Source organism: Musca autumnalis, unplaced genomic scaffold, assembly GCF_047663935.1.
Source record: "Musca autumnalis isolate F117 unplaced genomic scaffold, ASM4766393v1 scaffold_2, whole genome shotgun sequence".
NCBI classification, from domain to species: Eukaryota; Metazoa; Arthropoda; class Insecta; order Diptera; family Muscidae; genus Musca; species Musca autumnalis.
In genome coordinates, this window is record NW_027411755.1 from 236392349 (window position 1) to 236410794 (window position 18446).

Here is an 18446-nt window from a genome sequence, read left to right on the forward strand (position 1 = left end):
GATTATGATTTTTCCCATGTCTCATTCATCGGTAAATATGCTTTACCCTCAGACGGTTTCTGTTTTGGTTACTTATTTTTATCGGTTATTATCTTTTGTCTCCTTATCCGTATCATTCGATGAACTCTTATTCCTCAAAGTGAACTCATAAGTTTGTGTTGTCTTTGTTAACGCCAGTCAAAACAATCCACCATTGCAATGGCTGAAGAAATTGACGATAACGGCTTCTATCGTGAAGATTTTAGTGCAGAATCTGATTGGGAAGTGTTTAACGCTCAACTATGTGATTTATTTCAAAGATGGGAGCTCGGAAACACCAGGGAATGGGGTGGAGCCTTTGATGTCAATGCCACCAAATTTCTGATAGATGAGGAGCAATTGGAAGTGTTGGGAAAGCAAATGACGGTGAAATATTACAAGGCGGATACCTCTGGGTCAAGTATTTCCGAGGACGACAACAAACCACCATTTCATGAAGATTTGCTGTGTGTGGCAAGTAGCTTAGGCCAACCAACATTTATCGATGAAAAAGCCAATGAAATCCATTACTTGGCTCGTATGTATGGTCTGCGTCGCTTTGTTGTTATGCATCCCACACAACTACAGAATCATTATCTCACAAAAACTTCCAAGTTTAGTTTCTTTCTGAGTTCTATATCAGTTGTTGCCTCTGAGGTGTGTTCGGCGGTACCCATCTTTCTGCACATTCATGACCCCAAGTGGAATTTCTTTTTGGGCATTGGCATGTCTTCCTATATGCGCACAAATTTCCATTCGGTTGCTTTGGAACAAGCTCCAACTGAATATCTTTACTTGTCTGGTTTGGTGAAAATGTTCAAGGAAAAATTACCACGGAATCATGATAAGCCAGCTGTAGTTTCTGTTCGCAATACATATGCCATGGATACAATCAAGTTACGTGTGCCCATGTATGTTCCCTTTGGCATGACTCCTGTGGTGGACGAGGAACGTTCCGTCATAGATGTTTCCTATTTCACAGCACTACCACATGGTTATTTTCCCGGGTCAAATACCACCATGTTTGCCACCTTCACATGGCCGGAATTGATGGATAATATGTTTATTGATTCACCACTGCAAACACAATTCATACCATCCAAGGCTCCTTGTGGCACCCTGCATCAAAATGTGCATGCCAATTCTTATCTGACTGCTTGTCTAAAGGACTATTTCAATTTAATAACTGCCAAGAATACCCTGGAATCATATGTGGGACGTAATTTTTCGGGAGCTACAACAATGGCTGAAGTTGGTAATCCTCTGGATCAATTGGGTAAAGTTGGTGGCACACATCGACCAACAGTTACAAAACAATATGTTGATAGTACCACGACGACATCATCATCTTCAGCGACGCAAAATAAATTGCCTGGTCCAATGAAGGAATATGAATTGAATCCTATGCTGTACTATTTATTCCCCAATATAAGACCCGATTTGTCGTTATTCCCATATGAAACGTTGAGCAAGGATAAGGTAAGTGAATGGGGATTGTTTTGATTGCATATTAACAATTTTAATATAATTTTGTAGATTGATCCCCATCGCATTAAATCGGCCGTTTCCGACTCTTTGGTATATCGTTTAAGTTGCCTCCTGGCTACCACCCATGCCCATTTCGGTGGTAAGAGTGGTTTTGCCCAACTGTATGCTGCATTTACACGAGAATTACGCCAACTTTGGGAATCATGTACTCTTATACCAGGGTAAGTTTTTTCAAGAAAATAATAATTACACATTATCGTATAATAATACATAGTATCTACATAAGGGATTTTAACCTTGGTTTTAGTTGTTAGAAGAACTTATATAAACTTTGCACAGTGCAATATTTCTTCAACTTATAGATTACCATCGAACAAAGTCTATATTGATCCACTCGTTCAGGTACCTCCCACACAAAATTTGAAAATCGTTTGCAAAAGTGCACTCTTTTCCTTGCAAGTCCTTTTAATAGTACAATTTCTTTGGTGGGTAAGTTAATACATCTTAAACAATTAAGCTCCAAGAACCCTACCGACACCAACTAAAATCACTGATTACTACAATTTTTTAGCAGCGGGTTCTTTGTATCGAATTGACTCGTAATCAAAAGCGCTTCGGCCAGCGGCTGCCACCCAGCATCAAACCTATGCTTCTACATCAACAACAACTGATAACTACAATAACTTACCAATTCAGTTCCCGATTTGATCTAAACTTTGCACATCGTAAAATGTCTTCCATATGTACATGAAGTTCAAAAAAGGCCTATATCGGACAATAACTTCGGTACTACATATCCCAGAAAAGTTCAAAATTTCCGCCAAAGTAAAATTAAAAGTTGTTTGAGGATGGGTCCGAAATACATACCGAAAGCACATCTTGTGGTTCTGCTTAAATCCATATAATGATTTTCGTGACCAAACCCAAACAACTATAACGGTCCAAAAGCTCTTAAAAATCTTACGGTGATCAACTAATATTTACTGGTGGTAACGATTACTATCGAAAGGGTTGCACATTTTAATATTTCTCTTGAATTTAAATCACGTTTGAAGCTGAATATATCGGAAATTTCCCTTCGGTAACACCGGTACCACAAAGTTACATTTTTTGCTTATGATCTGTTTAAGGGCTATTCGAAGGTAGGATTCCTATTGAAACGATACTTTTCTATGGGCAAGACCCTGCTTCCATACGAATGTTCTTAAAAACGCCAAACATTTAAAATTTATTCGTTAAAAGTTCAAAAATTTTTAAATAATAAAAAAGCGTTCCTTAAAGTTTCCAGAAAGAAAATAAACTTGGAAATTTTTGTAAGATAATGATTATGTAGTTGTGTGGGATGCATAACAACGCAGACCATACATACGAGCCAAGTAATGGATTTCATTGGGTTTTTCATCGAGAAATGTTGGTTGGCCCAATGTATGCCACACACATTAAATCTTCATGAAATCATGGATTTTTTAAAGAATATTTTTTCGAACATTGTGGATTTTTGAAACAGAATTTTTTCAAAAATCTTGGATTTTTTAAAGAATATTTTTTTCAAAATTCGTGTATTATGTAAAGAGTATTTTTTTTCAAAATCTTGGATTTTTAAAAAAATCGTGGATTTTTCAAGATATTTTTTTTTAAATCGTGGATTTTTTAAAGAATATTTTTTCAAAAATCGTGGATTTTTTAAAGTATTTTTTTCCAAAAATCGTGGATTTTTTAAAGTATATTTTTCCAAAAATCGTGGATTTTCTAAAGTATATTTTTCCAAAAATCGTGGATTTTTTAAAGTATATTTTTCCAAAAATCGTGGATTTTTTAAAGTATATTTTTCCAAAAATCGTGAATTTTTTTAAGTATATTTTTCCAAAAATCGTGGATTTTTTAAAATATAATTTTCCAAAAATCGTGGATTTTTTAAAGTATATTTTTCCAAAAATCGTGGATTTTTTAAAGTATATTTTTCCAAAAAGCGTGGATTTTTTAAAGTATATTTTTCCAAAAATCGTGGATTTTTTAAAGTACTATCAACATATTGTTTTGTCGCTGGTGGTCGATGTGTGCCACCAACTTTACCCAACTGATCCAGAGGATTACCAACCTCAGCCATTGTTGTGGCTCCCGAGAAATTACGTCCCACATATGATTCCAGGGTATTCTTGGCAGTTGTTAAATTGAAGTAGTCCTTTAGACAAGCAGTCAGATAGGAATTGTCATGGACATTTTGATAGAGGGTACCACAAGGAGCCTTGGATGGTATGAATTGTGTTTGCAGTGGTGAATCAATAAACATATTATCCATCAATTCCGGCCATGTGAAGGTGGCAAACATGGTGGTATTGGACCCGGGGAAATAACCATGTGGTAGTGCTGTGAAATAGGAAACATCTATCACGGAACGTTCATCATCCACCACAGGGGTCATGCCAAAGGGAACATATATGGGCACACGTAACTTGATTGTATCTTTGTCATATGTATTGCGAACCGAAACTCCGTGGAAATTTTTCCTTGAACATTTTCACCAAACCCGACAGGTAAAGATATTCAGTAGGAGCTTGTTACACCGAATGGAATTGTTGTGCCACCGAATGCAAATTTGTGCGCATATAATAAGACATGCCAATGCCCAAAAATAAATTCTATTTGGGGTCATGAATGTGCAGAAAGATGGGTACCGCCGAACACACCTCAGCGGCAACAACTGATATGGAACTCAGAAAAAAACTAAACTTGGATGTTTTTGTGAGATAATGATTCTGTAGTTGTGTGGGATGCATAACAACAAAGCGACGCAGACCATACATGCGAGCCAAGTAATGGATTTCATTGGTTTTTTAATCGAGAAATGTTGGTTGGCCCAATGTAGCCACACACATCAAATCTTCAAGAAATCGTGCATTTTTTAAAAAATATTTTTTTTCAAAAATCGTGGATTTTTAAAAAAATATTTTTTTTTAAAAATTGTGAATTTTTTAGGATTTTTTTTTTCAAAAATCGTAGATATTTTAAAGAATATTTTGTTCAAAGGTCGTGGATTTTTAAAGAATATTTTTTCAAAAATTATGGATTTTTAAAGAATATTTTTCCAAAAATCGTGGATTTTTTAAAGTATATTTTTCCAAAAATCGTGGATTTTTTAAAGTATATTTTTCCAAAAATCGTGTTTTTTTTTAAAGTATATTTTTCCAAAAATCGTGGATTGTTTAAAGTATATTTTTCCAAAAATCGTGGATTTTTTAAAGTATATTTTTCCAAAAATCGTGGATTTTTTAAAGTATATTTTTCCAAAAATCGTGGATTTTTTAAAGTATATTTTTCCAAAAATCGTGGATTTTTTGAAGTATATTTTTTCAAAAATCGTGCATTTTTTAAGGAATATTTTTTCAAAAGTCGTGGATTTTTTAAAGAAAGAATATTTTTTTAAATTGTGTTTTTTTAAGAATATGTTTTCAACAATTTTTGCTGCAGGCTTTTTATACCCTCAGCATTTATGCTAACGAGGGCATATACACTTTCATACGGGCAAAATGTGCCTCATCGAAATAATGGTTTTAGACCCTAAGTATGTTTGGACGAAATGTATTTCAGACAATTTGGAGTCGATTGAGCTATGTCCGTCCGTCTGTCTGGCTGGCTGGAGCGAACGGATCAACCGATTCGGTCCAAAATTTGGCTTTCGTAATATGTTGTCTAAACTTAGTTTAAGTTCGAAGATGGGCTATATCCACTCCACTCCTTCGGTACCTCCCCCGCAAAAGCTCGAAAATGTTCGGAAAATTTGTGCGCACGATAACTCTTGAAGTCAGCAACCGATTTGGTCCATACTTTGCCCATCGTGAAATGTGTACCAGACTTAGATAAGGTTTCAATATGGTCTCAATAGGTCCACTCCTTCGGGTGCCTCCCACACAAAATTTCGGAAAAATTCAGTTTAGGGCCATCTCTCGAATCGCCTTAGTTTTTGTTTTAGCAACTTGTATTCACTGCCCTCCATATAACGGTACAAATTTCATCAGGGGCAAGTCCATACTTCCTGAGAAAATAGCATGAAAGTTGCAAAAAACCCCTATGACACCGTGTAAGGTGGTTGGAGCGCAAGTTATGTAAATTAAAACACATTCATATTTTTAATATTCAATTTGAACTTTATTTTTTTCTTAAAACTTTACAAACAGACGATTTCAACTCCAAACTAGAACTGACTGTGATTAGAGAAAGATCAATGCTTAAATCTAATTTCTTATAACTAGGAATAGCGGTTTTAAGATAAAGAGAGATTAATTACAAAAACAAATATCGCACCTGTTCAACAAAAGGGTAGTAACTCTAAATTTTGAAATTTTCATTTTTTAATAGAAAACGATAGATAATGATCAACTCCATCCACTGTAAAAATCTCCCATTGTTTTGTCTGCTCTTTCCTCAAAAAATACCGTTATTCCACTCTTCGTGCCCTCAGTGTTATTAGTTATGTATGAACAGGTTTTTGTCTCTACTGAAAAGTTAGAAATTTTGAGTTGCTTCCCTTTTGTTGATCAGGTGCGATATGTTTTGGAATGTAGTGAAAGAGATAATTGAAAGTAATGATGATAAATGAAATTGAAAGCAACATAAATAATAAGTTATAAAAAAGAATATTTGATGAATTTTGATAACATTGAATGACAAAATTGACAACAAATTATTATTGAAATACATAACTTCCCCTTCGTTTAAATGAAAACAATGTCCTCATTGTTGTTTCTATATTCAAAATTGGTATCAATGTTTGAAAATTTAACGATAATATATACATATATTTTTAAGGAATGTGATAGAAAAAATAAAAAAACATAAAATAGATATTAAAATACGTTTGTCTAAAATATTTATTATCCACTTATATTGTAGAATTATGATCATCTTTATATTTTGTTTTTCTTTTTATATTAGAAGGGTGAACGTTTTGAAGATCATTTAATCTAAATTTCGGCTCGTCTTTATGCCTTAGAGATTTATAATTTCTAATGTAACCTTTATCTCTATCTTCTCTATAAATTTCTCTTCCAATATTTCTTTTATTTATTATGTGGTTCTTAATAGCAATGGCTCTTTCATACACTTTTCTTTTATCACAAAATCCATATTCTACATCAAATGGCTTTTCTTTAGTAACCGAGTGGTAACTGTTATTATACAATTCCACTGACTTGCTATTTTTTCTTTAATGGATAAATTTTTCTGATCAATATACAACATTCTTATTTTTTCAGTCAGTGTATTATGGAACCTCTCAATGTCTGCGTTTCCAGTGTGATTATTAGATTTTACTAGATGAAATTCAATGCCTTCATTTTTAAAATAATCTTTTATATTTAAGCTTTTAAATTCGTTATCTGTGATTAACTTATTGAAATGACCCATTTGGGATTTGTATAGTCGAATTTTTTCTATTATTGTTTGATTATTCCTGTCTTCCAAATAATATGCAGTAGCAAATTTTGAGAATCTATCAAAAAATGTCAAAAATGGAGACTTTGAATTAATATATATATCCATGTGAATTATTTGTTTTATGTCTGTGGGGGTTTCTGTGATTTGAAACTCAGCTTTGATAGGTTTGCGGTCGAATTTGACTCTGCTACAAATATCACAGTTATTGACATACTTCTGAATTAATACTTTTAAATTTGGAAAGTAAATTTTCCTCTTCAAACCTTCATAATTTTCATTGATTCCTGTATGTCCCGTCTCATTTTTATGATATAAATGTATCTGTTGATATGTGTCCTCTTCTGTATTCATATCCTGAGCCATATACGAACATCGTACAAACTTAATCCCTGAATTACCCTGATATAATTGAATGATTTTTTTCTGTAAAATATTGTAGGTGTGATCACTCAGGTTAGTAAATACTCCAACTTGTCCTTTCTCTATGTTATCAGTAAGAATATTATCCACAATGCCATCTTCTAGGTCTTTAGAACTGATGTAAATCCTTTTATTTCCATGTATAACTTCATTATCCTGAGTTTTCTCATCAGATAAGATTATTTGAATTTTATAGCTGTTTACAATGGTATCCAAAATTTTGATATAGTTTTCATCTGATTCATATTGCGAATGAATAGTAAGCAAATCATCATCGACATGATTGTATAAAGAGTCACTGGACTCACTAAAGTGATTGATTTGTCCGGTATCTTTATTTACCCTACTTAAAAAGTCTGCCACTGTATTGTCTCTTCCTTTAATATAATCAATTGTGATGTTAAATTCACTAAGTTTCATTATCCACCTATAGAGTCGCGGACTTAATTCCTTACTCTGAGATTTTACGAGTAGCCATCTCAATGGCTGATGATCGGAAAGTATTTCAAACTTTATCCCATACAGGTAAGGGCGAAAATAGCCCGTAGCCCACACGATTGCTAATAACTCCTTTTCTGTGGCTGAATAATTGTGTTCATGATTGTTTAGAGTTCTGCTAGCATAGCAGATGGGATGGCCGTTTTGTTGCAAAACGGCGCCAACTGCGAAATCACTGGCGTCCGTAATCAACTGAAAGGTTTTATTGAAATATTTTAGTACAGGATCTTCAGTCAGAATCCTCTTCAGTTTTTCGAATGAATTTATATAATTTGGATCAGAGACATTCAACTTGACTTCTTTCTTTAAATATTTTATCATTGGATATGCCACCTTCGAATAATCTTTAATAAATTTTCGGTAATACCCCGTAATACCAAGAAAAGATTTTATTCCCTTAATTGTGTTAGGTAGTTTTAGACTTAAAATAGCATCTACTTTTTCAGGGTTTGGTTTCACACCATCTGTTGTTAATAAGTGTCCTAAATACAAAGTTTTCTTCGCAAAGAACGAACACTTATTAATCTGAACCTTTAAATTCACTTCCCTAAGTCTATCCAAAATTTTCGTAACACTCGTTATATGTTCCTGAATACTTGTGGAAAAAATAAGAATGTCATCTAAGTAAACAACGCATATCTTATTTATATAATCACGTAGAACGTTGTTAATCAATCTTTGAAATGTTGCAGGTGCATTTTTCAACCCAAATGGCATTCGAGCTAACTCATAATGTCCATATGGTGTTGAAAAAGCCGTCTTATGTCTGTCTGATTCTTTTACTATAATCTGATGGAAGCCTTTGGCTAGATCTATTGTTGTAAAATATTGGGATCGGCCAAGCTTATCAAGAATATTATCGATATTAGGTATTGGAAATTTATCGTCAATTGTTATATCGTTCAATTTCCTATAATCTATAACAATTCTAAATTTACGTTCGCCAGAGTTGTCTATCTTTTTTGGAACAATCCATAAGGGACTGTTGTAAGGAGAATTACTCTCCGTAATAATACCATTTGCTAACATTTCTTCAATTTGACGACATATCTCTGGTTCGTATATATGAGGATATCTGTAAATCTTCGTATAAATAGGTTTATCAGTAATTGTTTTTATTTCGTGTTCTATGGCGGGAGTATTTCCCAATATGTCACCTTCCTGATAAATAAGGTCCTTAAAAGAATCTAGAATTTTTTCTAAAGCTACAGCTTCTTCTTTGTTTAAATTGTTAAACAAATGAGCCAACACTACATTATTAATATTTAATGTCTCAAGTTGGTGTATCATATCTGAATCATAAGGACATATTCGTATAAAATTTAAAGTTTTATTGTTAATGGTGAAAGTATCCTTGTCCATATTTATAATCGCTCCTAGTGGTTTTAAAATATTTTGGCCTATAATAGCATCAAAGTCTTTATTAACAAATTTTGATAGTTTCCAGGACATAGTAGCCTCTTCGTTGAATTCTTTTGGTAAGTCTGTAACAATTTCATGAGTAATGTTCATACTCCCGTTTAAAGATGTGAATAATATTTTATTAGGAAGTGGAATACGCTTGTATGTAGGAAGTTTATTTTCATCCAAAATGGAAGTAGTAGAGCCTGTATCAATAAGTGCTTTAATTTTATCATTTCCTATGCTTAAGTAAATCACAGGAAGTGCCTTTTTGAGGCTGCTGTAAGAAAATTTACCTGCTCTTCATTTACATTTAAATTTTGGCAAGCCTGAATATCATCTATTTCCATTTCCCCAGTGTAATTATCTCTTGGACTATTTTCATTATTTCCCCCAGATGCATGAATGTAAGAGCTATTGCGTGGGTAATTTCTTTGATTTGGATTGTTATTAAATGATCTTCTAGTTTGACTAGAATTAAATGTAGTATTTCTATTAGCTGTGTTATTATTATTATTATTGTAGCTACTAACATACATTCTGTTAGAAAAATTATTTCTGTTACTATTGTTATTGATGTTATTGTATTTCTTTGGCTGCTCTATTTCTGTTTTCTTATTACATACTCTAATCAAACCTTCACGTTCAAGTAAATTGTATGCATCGCGAAGTTTATCAACATTTCTGTTAATAATAACAGAAGCCAAATTGATATCTATGTTATTTAAAAACGTTTTTAAAATTATTTTCTCAACATACAATGGACTGAACTCCAAAGGTTTGTCTTTATCGTACTCGTATTTTTCATTAAGTTTACACAGAACGTCTCTCAATTGTTTATAATATTTTATAATGCACACATTCTTTGCCTCAAATGCTTGTTGATACAGCTGATGATATGACTCACGAATACCAAAATTGCCTATTAAGGCCTCCTTCGTCTCTTCCCAAGTTGGATTTGGCCCCAACGTTCTGAAAACATGGAGCGCCTCTCTTTGTATTTTATTCAGCACGACTCTTTTGTAGATATACTCCTTCGCTGCCTCATCACTTTGAACAAGGCATAACATTGTGTCCACCTCTCTTAAAAAAGACGTGAGAGCGTACGTATCATCACCTCTGTACTCATGGATACGTTGAGCATCTTTAAGAACATCGTTCATTGTCAGTGATAGCTGTGACATTTTGCTGATCTCTTAAATTATCTCTTAAATGAAGTGATAAGTTCTCAATAATCAATCACCGTTTATTTTCACTTGTGATAAAAGTCACGTAGGCCTTTTTGTTCAAGATGAATTTTTTTTGTTTTATTTTAAAATGTGTTGTTGTTATTATATGTTTTTTGCATGGTGATTTTTTCACATAACATAATAATTTCTCCTTTTGTTGCTGTTTTTTTGTTTAATTATAATTATTGGAAAGTTAGTTTGACCTTGAAAGGCTGAACTTTTGATTGCGTTGATTGATTTTGTTAATATTTTTAAACTTTTTATTTGATTTTTTTGTTGATATATTTTTAAGTAATAATAAACATTTATTTCATAAGAAAGTTTTCTCTTTCACTGATTATTTCTTTTCACAAGATAGTATTTAGAAATAATACTATGTTTTGTTTACTAAAGTTTTTTCTTTCACTGATTATTTCTTTTCACAAGGTAGTATTTAGAAATAATACTATGTTTTGTATTTCTTTTGACAGCGAAACATTTAAATGAACTTTAGTTTATTTTGGTTATTTTTTTGGAATATTGCATTAAAAACAATGTCGTAGCTTTAAAAGGTTCTTTAAATTGACTGCGCCAGTTATGTAAATTAAAACACATTCATATTTTTAATATTCAATTTGAACTTTATTTTTTCTTAAAACTTTACAAACAGACGATTTCAACTCCAAACTAGAACTGACTGTGATTAGAGAAAGATCAATGCTTAAATCTAATTTCTTATAACTAGGAATAGCGGTTTTAAGATAAAGAGAGATTAATTACAAAAACAAATATGTTTTGGAATGTAGTGAAAGAGATAATTGAAAGTAATGATGATAAATGAAATTGAAAGCAACATAAATAATAAGTTATAAAAAAGAATATTTGATGAATTTTGATAACATTGAATGACAAAATTGACAACAAATTATTATTGAAATACATAACTCGCACGATAACTCTCGAACAGATCTGCCAATACGGTCCAAAATATGGTCTTAGTAATATTTTGTCCAAACATAGTTTAAGTTTGAATATAAGCCATATCGGTCCACTCCTTCAGGTACCTCCCCCACAAAAATTCAAAAATGTTCGGAAAAATTGTTCGTAAGGTAACTCTTGAAGGGAGGGGCCGAATTGGTCTATACTTTACACATCCTAATATATCTACCAGATGTAGATCAGGTTCAAATATGGACTATATTTGTCCACTCTATCCGGTACCTCCCACACAAAATTTCGGATAAGTTCACTTTAAGACCTGATATCGAATCACTTTGGTTTTTGTTGAAGCAACTTGCATTCGCTGCTTCATTTACGATGGTAAGTTTTTTTAGGGCCAAGTCCATACTTCTTGAGCAAACAGCCCGAAGAGTGTTAAAACCCCCTGTGGCACCATATGTTGCGGCTGGAGATCCATTCCTTTTAGTATCTCCTCCGCAAAACTTCTGTCTGTTCAAACGCCCAAAATTTTTAAAACCCCATAAATACATACGTATTTTGGGAAAAATTGTTTCAATATACACAGGCAGAGGGTATATTTCTGTCGGCAAAGCCGACTGATACTTTTTTACTTGTTTAAAGAAAAATTTTTAACAAATTGTGGACTTTAAATCCAACACCTAAGATTAATAAATTTACTTACCCCTAAATATTCCACATAAATAAAATTCTCAATTTTTATATGCAATTTTATCAACATCATTTTTAATGATTTCTTTTCATGTTATACCTGTAGCCAGAGTTAAAATTAATTTTTTGGGTATTTTAAGCAACAAAATTCTTTATGTTGAGTATTTACAAAATTCAATAATATCTCACGTAACTTTAAAAACTGTGTAATGTGTCGTGGTTGTGCAGCTAAAATGTGCAATTTCTCTTCTCTATTTTATACTAAATGTGTACCTATGTACTTTTAAATATTAATGCATTTTATATAGTTACATATAAATTTGGTACAACAATATTTTCCACCAGAAAATCATTGCCATATTTGAATTTTTTTATGATAGTTTTTATTTTTGAATAACAATGTGAAATGTTTAATACATTATGCATTTTGGAATGTGTGAACGTGTGTGTATTTCGCATAAGTGGTGTTAATATTAAGGCAGTTTATTATCATCATTTTTATTAAATATTTATATTAGCATATTATTTATTGTACATATTTTATAGTATGTATGTATATTATACTACTATACATTGTATGCTAATTTTTTGTGTACTTAGAATATTTATATTTAATGAAGTATGTTTTTGTTTCTAGTTAATGATATTATTGATTTCAATTGAATTTTATAATTTGTTATATAGAATTTTAGCAAAGAAGTTAACAAAGTTGGAACAAGAAAATTGTATTTCAAGGACCAAGGGTCATTTAAACATCTGTCAATAATTATTCAAATTCAAAAATAAGGTAGATAATTAGGTCAAACTATTTAAAGGTGGGTACTCTCGCGGGTATTCCACCCTCTATTGTTTTTCAAGGCTTGAATTTTAAAGCTTCAAGACGTGGATTTTTAAGAATTTTTCAAGTCACCCTTCCTTCAATTTCAAGGCGTGGATTTTTAAGAATTTTTCAAGCCACCCTTCCTTCAATTTCAAGGCGTGGATTTTTAAGAATTTTCCAAGCCACCCTTCCTTCAATTTCAAGGCTTGGATTTTTAAGAATTTTTCAAGCCACCCTTCCTTCTATTTCAAGGCGTGGATTTTTAAGAAATTTTCAAGCCACCCTTCCTTCTATTTCAAGGCGTGGATTTTTAAGAATTTTTCAAGCCACCCTTCCTTCTATTTTAAGGCGTGGATTTTTAAGAATTTTTCAAGCCACCCTTCCTTCAATTTCAAGGCGTGGATTTTTAAGAATTTTTCAAGCCACCCCTCCTCCAATTTCAAGGCGTGGATTTTTAAGAATTTTTCAAGCCACCCTTCCTTCAATTTCAAGGCCTGGATTTTTAAGAATTTTTCAAGCCACCCTTCCTTCAATTTCAAGGCGTGGATTTTTAAGAATTTTTCAAGCCACCCTTCCTTCAATTTCAAGGCCTGGATTTTTAAGAATTTTTCAAGCCACCCTTCCTTCAATTTCAAGGCGTGGATTTTTAAGAATTTTTCAAGCCACCCTTCCTTCAATTTCAAGGCGTGGATTTTTAAGAATTTTTCAAGCCACCCTTCCTTCAATTTCAAGGCGTGGATTTTTAAGAATTTTTCAAGCCACCCTTCCTTCAATTTCAAGGCGTGGATTTTTAAGAAATTTTCAAGCCACCCCTCCATAAATTTCAAGGCGTGGATTTTTAAGAATTTTTCAAGCCACCCCTCCATAAATTTCAAGGCGTGGATTTTTAAGAATTTTTCAAGCCACCCACCCTTCCTTCAATTTCAAGGCGTGGATTTTTAAGAATTTTTCAAGCCACCCACCCTTCCTTCAATTTCAAGGCGTGGATTTTTAAGAATTTTTCAAGCCACCCTTTCTTCAATTTCAAGGCGTGGATTTCTAAGAATTTTTCAAGCCACCCTTTCTTCAATTTCAAGGCGTGGATTTCTAAGAATTTTTCAAGCCACCCTTCCTTCAATTTCAAGGCATCCTTCCTTCAATTTCAAGGCCTTGTTTTTTAAGAATTTTTCAAGCCACCCTTCCTTCAATTTCAAGGCCTTGTTTTTTAAGAATTTTTCAAGCCACCCTTCCTACAATTTCAAGGCGTGCATTTTTAAGAATTTTTCAAGCCACCCTTCCTTCAATTTCAAGGCGTGCATTTTTAAGAATTTTTCAAGCCACCCTTCCTTCAATTTCAAGGCGTGCATTTTTAAGAATTTTTCAAGCCACCCTTCCTTCAATTTCAAGTCGTGCATTTTTAAGAATTTTTCAAGCCATCCTTCCTTCAATTTCAAGGCGTGGATTTTTAAGAATTTTTCAAGCCACACGTCCTTCAATTTCAAGGCGTGGATTTTTAAGACATTTTTTAAGCCTCCATCCTTGTCATCCAAGGCGTGGCTTTTTAAGCATTTTTCAAGCCACCATTCCTTCAATAGCAAGGCATGGATTTTTAAGAATTGTTCATGCCACATTTTCTTTTTCTTCAAGGCCTGGGTTTTTAAGAATTTTTCAAGCAAATATTGTTTTTAGAATTTTTCAATATTTTTTGAATTTTGCAATATTTTTTTGAATATTTGGACCTCTTTTTTCTTTCAAAGCGTGAATTGTTACAATTATTTAATATTTATAATTTTTATTATTTGTAAGAATATTTTAATATTTTGACCTGACATCATTTTTTGAATTTTAAAGAATTTTCAATATTTTTTTCAAAATATTTAAGAAATTAAAAAAAGTAATTTTCTTTCACTTTTTCTGTCAAGAATTTTTCAATATTTTAAGAATTTTTAATTTTTGTTTTAAACATTTTTTAATATTTTAAGAATATTTCAGGTCATTTTTTTTCATCCAAGGCGTGGATTTTGAAGTATTTTTGAAGGCAGATATTCGTTATAAAGACAATGGATTTCATAAAAAATTGGAAATGTTTTCAAATGCACATTTTTGTAATTTCTTTTAAACTACTTTATAAAATTCAATTGAAAATTAATTGTACTTAAGTTAATTTCAAGATTTTTTCTTTTATTTTATATAGTTCTTAATAATTTTTAATTTAATTGCTCCCACTTGCTATAATGATATAGACTACCGAATAATAGCTATTTTTTAATATATTTTTATTCTAAATTAAAATTTCATATTTTGTGTTTAACACCTAATTTACTTTAATTTCTATTTGCCTATTTCTTCTATATGTATATTAATAATGGTATATTTATTTTAGAATCTACATTGCTCTATGTTACTATTAGACTAAAATTTAATTTTAATTGTTTTTTTTTGTTTCTTTTGGTTTTTTGTTGTAATTATATTTATCTAAAATCTAATGTTTGCATTTAATATCAATGACACTCATAAAATGTTTGTTTTTAAATTGGAATTATTTAGCTAGTTATTTTTTTATGTGATTGCGATTTTATTTCACTATGTATTTGTTGTTGTTGTTTTTTGGTTTGTTTTGCATTAATTCCAGTCTCGTTTTGTCACTTTGTTTGTGTCATGATATTAAATATTGTTAACTGTCAACTGTGTTTGATATTCTTATCAATTGTTTTGTATAATCATAGTTTTTTTAATATGTATATTGTTAATAATAATTTAGTTATATATAGAAATTATACAAGTGTGTTTTTTGTACATACCTATGTACTTTTATTATTTATATAGTTTTGTGTATTTTTTGTTACATGTTTTCAATTGTTTAAAACCATTTATTTTATAATCAGCAAATTAGTATTGCACTAGGTGAGAAAAAAAAAATCAACGACAATTTTCATTATAATTTTTTTAAACATTTTTTATAAATCAGCAAATTAGAATTTCATTATGTGGAATCGTATTCCAATAGGGTCATGGGTCATGTTTTACAAAAAGATAATAAACAGCATTTTCCAATATTTTTTCCTTAAATTTTAAAATATTTTCGCGATTTACGTGATTTTTTGGGGAGTAAAATTTATAACAAATCCATTTTTTTATTTACATCAATGCCTATTTACAATGAAACCTCTTTTTTGTATGGAACTTAAAAGCCTCAACCTACTTTTTTAACTTTAAAACTTACTTTTATATATTTTTTTATTTAAATTATATTTTCATTATTATGACCTACCATTAATTTTTTTATTAATTCTAATTTTTGCGTTTATATTTGTAAAAAGCTTTCATTCCTTTATTACGATTTGACTTCAACAACATAGTTTCTTCTCTACAGCATTTATTTCCTTCACAAGGATTCCAAAACGTTTGACTGGGAAATCGAAAATGCAAATATTTGGTATTTAAGACTAATTATATGAAAGCATAGATTTTTAAGAATTTTTTTAAGCTACCCTTTCTTTTCTTTCAAGGCGTGAATTTTTAAATATTTTTCAAGCCGCCCTTTCTTTTTTGCAAGGCGTGGATTTTTAAATATTTTTTAATCCACGCTTTCTTTACTTTCAAGTCGTGGATTTTTAATTATTTTTCAAGCCACGCTTTCTTTACTTTCAAGGCGTGGATTTTTAATTATTTTTCAAGCCACCCTTTCTTTACTTTCAAGCCGTGGATTTTAAATATTTTTCAAGCCACCCTTTCTTTACATTCAAGCCGTGGATTTTTAAGATTTTTTCAAGACATCCTTTCAAATACCAAGGCGTGGATTTTTAAGATTTTTTTTCAAGCCATCCTTCCAAATACCAAGGCATGGATTTTTAAGAATTTGTTCAAGCCATCATTTCAAATACCAAGGCGTGGATTTTTAAGAATTTTTTCAAGCCATCCTTTCAAATACCAAGGCGTGGATTTTTAAGAATTTTTTCAAGCCATCCTTTCAAATACCAAGGCGTGGATTTTTAAGAATTTTTTCAAGCCAACCTTTCAAGTACCAAGGCGTGGATTTTTAAGAATTTTTCAAGCCATCCTTTCAAATACCAAGGCATGAATTTTAAAATTTTTTTTCAAGCCATCCTTTCAAATGCCAATGCTTGGATTTTTAAAAATTTTTTCAAGCCATCCTTTTAAATGCAAAGGCGTGGATTTTTAAGAATTTTTTCAAGCCATCCTTTCAAATACCAAGGCGTGGATTTTTAAGAATTTTTTCAAGCCATCCTTTCAAATACCAAGGCGTGGATTTTTAAGAATTTTTTCAAGCCACCCTTTCAAATAGCAAGGCATGGATTTTTAAGAATTTTTCAAGCCATCCTTTCAAATACTAGGGCGTGGATTTTTAAGAATTTTTTCAAGCCATCCTTTCAAATACCAAGGCGTGTATTTTTTTCAAGCCTTACTTACTTTCTTAGCTGGCCCATTACAGAACATTTGTTCTATAGGCCGAACTAAGAAGAGATCTCCATTCCTCTCTATTTGTTGCTTTGCACTCAGGAATACCGCGCATTTTCATCTCATCATCCACTTGTTTGCGCCATCTATTCCTTGGCCTGCCAATTCTGCGTGCACCGCCATGTGGCATGTATTCATACGCCTTTTTAGCGGGTTCATCATCGCCCATTCTTATGATATGGCCTAGCCAACGCAATCGCTGCATCTCCATACGTTTAACTATATTGATGTCTTTGTATAGCAGATACAGGTCGTGGTTCATGCGACGTCGATATTCACCGTCAACGCAGATTGGTCCGTAGATCTTTCGAAGAATTTTTCTCTCAAACACACCAAGCACTGCCATGTCTGCTTGCGCAAGTACCCAGGCTTCGGAGCCATACATCAGCACGGGTAGTATCAGTGTTTTGTAGAGCGTTATTTTTGTTTTACGTGATGTGGCTTTGTTTTTAAACTGCTTACTTAAACCAAAGTAGCATCTGTTGGCCAATACAATTCTTCTTTTTATTTCACAACTGATGTCGTTTGTTGTGTTTACGGAGGTGCCGAGGTAGACGAAGTCTTTTACTACCTCAATATTGTAGGAACCAACATCCACAGTCGGTCCGAGCTCAATGGATGCATTGCGCGTCGACACCATCAACTTGGTCTTCTCACCGTTTACCGCCAGACCCACTTTAGCAGATTCTCCTTCGACCTTTATAAAGGTATCAGTTACTTCTTTTACTGATCGCCCCATGATGTCTACATCATCAGCATAAGTAAGTAACATGTGACTGTTGGTGTAGATTGTGCCACTTCTTTTGACGTTTGCCTCTCGTATAACCTTTTCTAGCAGGATGTTAAAGAGGTCACACGAAAGGCTGTCTCCTTGTCTGAAACCTCTTTTGGTACCAAACTCTTCGGAGAGGTTCTTTCCTATTTTAACTGAGGACCTCGTGTCAGTTAAAGTCATTTTACAAAGCCGGATGATCTTTGCGGGAATTCCAAATTCAGACATGGCTTGGAATACCTTTGAACGCAGCGGGCTGTCGAAGGCTGCTTTATAAATATCTGGTCACTGGTGGACTTGC

At 32.3% G+C, this 18446-nt stretch overlaps 1 protein-coding gene across 1 annotated transcript in view; it reads left to right on the forward strand.

Moving 5' to 3' along the window:
* Positions 1–18446, forward strand: part of Rab3GAP1 (RAB3 GTPase activating protein subunit 1) — a 125165-nt gene continuing 106719 nt past the window's right edge. The window contains exons 1-2 of the mRNA XM_073971075.1: positions 1–1497; positions 1555–1727. Coding sequence (XP_073827176.1) covers positions 199–1497; positions 1555–1727 — 1472 coding nt within the window. The 5' untranslated portion in view covers positions 1–198. The remainder of the gene's footprint in view (positions 1498–1554; positions 1728–18446) is intronic.